The following is a 6,737-nucleotide window of genomic DNA, read 5'->3' as shown; positions in this document are numbered from 1 at the left end:
TGTCCATCTGGCAAAGCACTCTCGACACTAGCATCATGCCCTATGAATGAATGAAAGCAGGTCTCAAAGACTTCTCATGATTGGTTCTAAAACACGGCCAATATCCCTCCATGAACTATATGTACACAGTTAAGCCGATAAGCATAGGAAGCCAATAAGTTTTGGTGAAGGTAATTTAGTTTTGATTCATTTCAGGAACGAACGCTTTCGTGAAGGGGCGTCATGCTAAATTGCTGATGGCCTATTCAAGGTTCTTGAACACATTGGTGAAAATGTTTACAAAATAGAACTTCCTGGTGAAGTTTCTTCCACATTTAACGTCCCTCATCTTTGTGTCCCTGGGTGTTCTTGGTGAGCATTGTTTTTATTCTCAAATTCAAGTTGCCTTTTTTTAGTAATAGCAAAAATACCCTTCAAATTCTTGCGGGACCTCGCCCTTAATGGGATGGAAATTACCTGCTCAAATAGGGTAATTGGGCCAGGTAGAGAGAATTCTGTCCCTAGGTGGGTACAGGGCAAGTACAGGTAACGGGGCTCTGCTCCACCCCACCATGTTTAATTTAATTTTTTTATATAAAGAATTTAATACTTTATATGGAAAAAACTCCACAAAATTTTATTAATTTTAATAGAAAGATGGCAACTAAGATTATCAAATGAATATGATAAATAATAAAAACCTTTGTTTATCAAATATATTCGAATAATTTAACATTTAAAAATAAATAATTAAATTAAAAATTTAATAACTATATTATTGTCTCACTTGAATGAACGTGGGTAATAAAATAAATTACTAAAAGTTATGAAAAAATTAAATTGGTACGTAAATGGGACAACCGTTGAGCCCCACCCCTCGCTTCGCCTTAAACGGGTAATGGAGTGGGAAAATGCCCAACGGGATGGGGGCAGGGGAGTCTTCCTTGCTTTGAAGCTGCCCCGTTGCCAACCCTAGCTTTTTCTTTGGGTGGTGTTAATCCGTTTCCAATTGGTGTCAACTTGAGGTTGTGGACTATTCTTTTTTCAGTTTTCTTGTCTAAAGAAATCCGGCATCAATGTCTAAAAATTGATCTTTACTTTAAAAAAGGTAATCTTTTACATCAACTTAGCCTGGCTAGTTTATGTAACTACAAAATTTAAACTTTCTTTAACTTCTCTTAATCTTGTTTCTCTCAAATTTTTTCATACTCGGACTCCTCTTCCTTTTCTCTCAACTTGCTCTTCTTATTGTCAACCACAAAATCTTATCCTTTTCCCATTTCCTCCTCTATCATCGAAACAATCTCTTCCTGCCTATTGTGTCTATGGTCTTCCCTCACCTCCTTATGATTGTCAGTCCTACTTCCAGCTAAATGACATAATCTAGGATCATCCTTTTCGTTACATCGTAGAATATTTAATACTAAATCTACGTAACCATTTGTATCAAAGTATGTTACATGTTATATAATTGAATTAACAAACTACGGTACATATGATTTAACATATATAACAATTTAAAATACTATGTTACATTATATATTATATCTAATAGACAAAATTCTCAGAATATTCACTTTATCCTCAAAACATTGTGAATTCTTTTCAGGAATGCAACGCTTAATTTTTACAGAATGCTATTTTGAGATGTTAGGTTATGTAACACAGGTTAACAGATGTAATTTTCTTCACCAAAGTTAGAAAAAACCAAATATATTTCATAATCCGAATACAAATGCATCACATAGGTAACTAGATATATTTCTTAAGTTGATTGCTTATATAAGCAAGAAGAGAATATTTTATTAAATCGCAAGAATGTTGAAATTCCTAATTGAAATACTAAAAACTTAGATGATGAAATACGAGAAATTGTAGGTTTACTCCCTTGTTGTAGAGATTTAGAAGCTTTTTTCAAACATTATAAAATTTATTTCCAGTTTACACGGGGTTAAATGTTGTGTAATCTATGTCCACAGGAATATGTGTAGTTGAATGGTCGCATGTCCGGAACACATGTTTTGGCCTCGTGTGTCCATAACTCAAAATAGGTGACTTTTAAAATATCTTTGATACTATATTCAATCCGGAAATTCATTCCGTAAATATGACCAGCAACAAGAAAAATAAATACAATAACTAGATGATGGTGAGCAATATCGATCAGCCATAAACTTTGTATTTGTAGATGGAATCCCTCGAAAAGAGTTAGAATGACTGTTCTTGTTCCTTGGGAGGTCTCAAATAAATGATTGCTTCAACCAGGGCTTTTAGCATAAAGATTTCACTGACCTTTAAAAACTAAAAACTTGGCCTAACCCTTGGGGATGTGGTGATACCTCTAAGAAATTATTTATTACCATATGTTATTTATTATTAAAAAATACAGGAGCTAGAAGAGCTCTCATTCTTTTCAATGCCAGAAAACCCAGTTATTCTTTCATCCGGTTGACAGCCCAAGAAAAAGGGCAATAGGTCACTATAGGGACATGAACCCCCATAAAAGACCTTATTTTATGCCTAGAAAGGGAATTCCATAGGGATAACTCAACTTTTTGTGGAAGTGACATGTTGTGCAATTATCTTATGTTACATTTATTAGATAATCAACATCAGACCTCTATTTCCAATCAAAACCATATAGGTCTTACATCTAGAGGGTTCAAATCCAGCACTACCATATCCTCACCATCACCTTTGACACTCCAACCACATCTCAGTTCATCACCTCCCTACCACATTTTCGATCAGCACAAATTCCACCCACCACAAAACAGGAAAACACAAATTTCCCTTTGAATATGGCACAAAACCTATTTGGAAGATTTATGGTAGTGGCAACTTATGCAGATGGTGTTGGTGATCAGCGTGGAAGTGCTGAATTTTCAGATCCAAATCGATTTAGATTTGAAATTCTTCATTGTATCATTGATCAGATAAAAACAAGAAAGTGTAGATATTTGGCGGGGATGATTTGATGGTGGAGGTATCGACGGTGGTGGTTGTACAAGATGGCAGCTATAGTAATCGACTGTTATAGTTAATTTTTTTGGAGATAACCGTAGTGTAAGCTTAATAGTACATGATCATACGTAATCCAACTTCACACGAAGAAGATGAATGAACTTCTAAAAAGTAGTTTCACGAGATTTACTTAATTGTCTTCACTACGATAATACGGTATTAAGACACGAACGCTTGATTTTTGTCTACTTAAATACAATGTCGAACCAATCATTTAAACACTTGAATTATTTGCAATTGGAAGAAATTGTATTAGTATATGTCACCGCCACAAATTTAAAACTGAAACTGCTGAACTATTATCTAACTTAAAGTTGGACTTTTGATACACTAACATGATACAAAAGTATGAAAACTTTGAAGCTAGTAATACCATACAAATTGAAGAGAAAAAAATCAAATAATAGTGATCAAGAAGAGATTCCCACACCTAGAAAATCTATGAAGGGAAGATTTTTCTTTTGGATTGATTCCTCTGCTGGGCCCTCAATCCTTTGGCCTGTCTCAGCACCATTTTGCATAAATTCTCCATTAATTATCCGCGGTTTTCTACTGACAAAACGACAATCCAAATAACCAAAGGAATTTGCGACCGCTGAATCTTCGTGGAATGAACTGCTAGAGCTAAAACTGTATTGATTACTACCTTTTCTTAAAATAATATCAGCAGCAGAAGATAAATTATATTTCGTTGAAAGGCTTGTACATGGCCACGATATGTATGAACCGGAGGAGGATGACAGAGTAAAGATTTTGTCTTTGTTTTGTTTATGGAATTCGAGAATCCCATTGTCTGAGAATCTAGAATTCTTTTCTCCAATAACATAGGAATGAGATTTGTCGTCCTTAGTTGCAAATTCTTGATTAATTTTCTTACCAGAAATCTTAGATTGTTCTCTTTGTTTTCTGGCCATAATGACATGCCAATGATTCTTAACAGCATTGTCTGTTCTACCTGGAAAAAATCTAGATATAAATGCCCACTTATTTCCATGTATTCTATGAGCTGCAAGAAGTCTTTCTTCTTCTTCTTCAGTAAATGGCCTTCTGTTTATTCTTGGATTGAGCTGATTAAACCATCTCAGTCTGCAACTTTTACCTGTGCATGTTGAACATATAATTTAAACAAATATGTATATTCTTTGTCTAACATGTTGAGCTTTTAAAAACTGTAATATGAGAGGAGTCAAATGTGTAAAGTACTCTCATCGAATTGAAGACATAATTTAAACAATCATCCATCTATCTAATAATTTAAACTTTTACATGAGTTGGGTTCAATAGAATGAAATCATCAAAACAAACTGAATCCTTTGAAAGTGAATAGTAACCTCGGAGAGATGATAGTAAAAAAATCTTAAATTATTATTATTATTATTTATTTATTTATTTTTATCTAAAAAAATAAGCTATTAAAAATGGGAGGATCTTGGTTGCAAGTGTATTCGTATGGATAAGGAAAAAAATGCATGAAAGATCTGATGCTGAAATTTTCATTATTTGAGGATTGTGAAACTTGAACTCGGCCCTGTACCCTAGGGTCTCGTTTAAAAGTTTAACAGCTATTTGAACTTTATTCATAACGAGACTCTTTGTTTTGGTGAAATCCTTAATTAAGTTACCTAAATATTTTGTGATTATAATATACATATGTAAAGGTTAGCAGTTATGCAAGTTAGATAATGGAAGAAAACAAGGAACCCTAATTTCTAAAACAGTAGAAGCTAAAGAATTATCCGAAAATCGAAAATAGTATAGTAACATTTATATAGATACCTGATCTTCCTTTAAGTTTTTCAGCAATGGAATTCCAATTTTGAGGGCCATATTGCTCGACAAGCTGCCGGAGTTTCTCATCTTCAGCTGGCCTCCAGTGCCCTCTAGGACAAGTCCTTGCTTCATCACAAGAGCCACTTCCTATTTCCTCCATCATGCACCCTGTCAACTGGAAATTTTCTAACCTCAGAAAAATATTGAAATTATAACACTAGGGAATAAAAAATAGGCTGCTTTAGAGATGAAATTTGCAGAAATTTCGTTGGTTTTGCCCTGGCTACTAAATGATCTCTACAGATTACATGTAGGAGAAGAAACAACCTTTTTTTTTTACTAAAATTGGTTGATGATTAGTCTATTATATTGTGACACAATTTATTGAAAATAAAGCTTAGTTGTTGGCAATGGAAGATTGTTAAATTTTGAAATTCTATTTTAGAAGGTCAGGCCGTAGAGAAGGGTTAACCAATTCTTTATAATATTGATTATTATTTTGCATATTTGAGCAATACAATCTACTCTTAATCAATCTATATAATAGGTTGCAGAGTATTTTGGGCTCAATACCATAGTTTTGAGATATATTCTTGAAAGGTTCGTCATTTTAAAAGAATAGTCCAAACCTTTTATGTTCAATATTGTTTTCATATCTAATCAATTATTGGAATTTTAGAACAAATAAAACATTGATCTCTGTCTTCATTCTTCATTTGTATTTTTCGTATCACCAAAGCTTCAAAAAATATAAATGAGAGAATCAATATCCTCGACAACAATCTTGTTTCAGAAATAAAGTCTGCATTCGCTTGTCAAGATTCGACACATTATTACGAAGGAAAAAAAAATAGCCAAGCAAAACATGTATTGTGTTTGGAGAAACTGACTATAAATGAAATGAACTCCCTACCCAATCTAAACAGAATAGAAACTCTAGACACAAAGAAAAATATAATATAGAAAATTTTAAAGAAAGATATATATAAAATATCAACCCATCAACTTAGTTTCTATGACAACATCTTTAGCTTGATGGGATGTTAAAATATAGATAAATTGTTATATAATTCTCTATAATATTTTGGCTGATAATATTTTCATAATAGTTTGATTATGCAGTTTTATGACTATTTCTTTTACAACTCTGTGTAACCATAAGAGAATCTTTTTCTTTGTAATTCATAGATGAAAAGACTATGCAATTTCATTTTTCCTAACGATCATATTATAAATACAGCTAAAAAGTATAATATTACTTTCATACAAAAGGAATAAATATAACTTAGTCTACTAAAGGTCAAACAGCGAAAAAAAGAAAAAAGAAAAAGGATATGAATAACTATAAAATTAACAAGAATTGAAAAGTAAGAATAAGATCATAAATATTCAAAGAAATAATATGTACCTTGAATTCAAAGAGATGAAGAGAGAAGGAGAAAAAAATTAACGCGATCAGTTGCTGAAGAGAGAGGTGGGAAGAGATTGATTTGAGTGATTGTATGGTTTAAAACATGAAAGCTTACAAGCATATTTCAAGTAGGTAATGGGGAATTAGAGGCTTGTTATTCCAGATGTCTTGGCTTATATATAAATATTCAAACTTGGTTGTTAGAAGTGATGAAAAAATAGCTAAGGTTTAATGGATTTTGTTGACAGTTTCAGCAGATCTTTTCTTTTATCTTTATTATTATTTTTTTTCTTTGAAGGGTTAACTCTATGTTCAAAAATTACAAGAATATTTGGACTTTTGTCCACACATTTAGAAATGTTCATGTGCATCCTTTTTTCAAAAATTTCTATGGAAAACAAGATGATGTGGCACATTCGATATATTTGAGTAAAATATACTCAAGAGGATATATATTTTAGAGTAATATTATTCATAATCAAAGATTTTGACAGTTATCATATATGACAGTTTATTATTTGATGCATTAATTTATTGTAATTATGTTACCTCA

The 6,737-nt window shown here is 32.3% G+C and overlaps 1 protein-coding gene across 2 annotated transcripts; it reads right to left on the bottom strand.

The window, feature by feature from the left end:
• Positions 1-3,230: 3,230 nt before the first annotated feature.
• On the bottom strand, positions 3,231-6,346 carry LOC111394419 (transcription factor CSA-like). 2 transcript variants are annotated; one of them, XM_023020238.1, is made up of 3 exons: positions 6,182-6,346; positions 4,780-4,941; positions 3,231-4,102 (listed from the first exon to the last, which is right to left on the bottom strand). In XM_023020238.1, exons 2-3 carry the CDS (start codon positions 4,934-4,936, stop codon positions 3,414-3,416), a joined length of 846 nt encoding a protein of 281 aa, XP_022876006.1. In that variant the 5' UTR covers positions 4,937-4,941; positions 6,182-6,346; the 3' UTR covers positions 3,231-3,413. The 2 variants fall into 2 exon arrangements, with proteins under 2 accessions (XP_022876006.1, XP_022876005.1); XM_023020237.1 differs by having other exon boundaries at positions 4,780-4,948; positions 6,182-6,345.
• Between the last annotated feature and the right edge of the window lie 391 nt (positions 6,347-6,737).

The sequence above is a fragment of the Olea europaea genome, chromosome 5, assembly GCF_002742605.1.
Source record: "Olea europaea var. sylvestris chromosome 5, O_europaea_v1, whole genome shotgun sequence".
Lineage (NCBI taxonomy): Eukaryota > Viridiplantae > Streptophyta > Magnoliopsida > Lamiales > Oleaceae > Olea > Olea europaea.
The sequence above is the reverse complement of the archived record's forward strand: the minus strand, read 5'-3'. Positions and strand labels throughout refer to the sequence as shown.

What these genes read in the sequence shown, in the direction of transcription:
- LOC111394419 (XM_023020238.1), bottom strand. Translation starts at nt 4,936, where the DNA reads ATGATGGAGGAAATAGGAAGTGGCTCTTGTGATGAAGCAAGGACTTGT. An exon ending in AAAACTTAAAGGAAGATCAG is followed by an intron (nt 4,103 to 4,779) that starts GTATCTATATAA and finishes CAACATGCACAG; the next exon opens with GTAAAAGTTGCAGACTGAGA.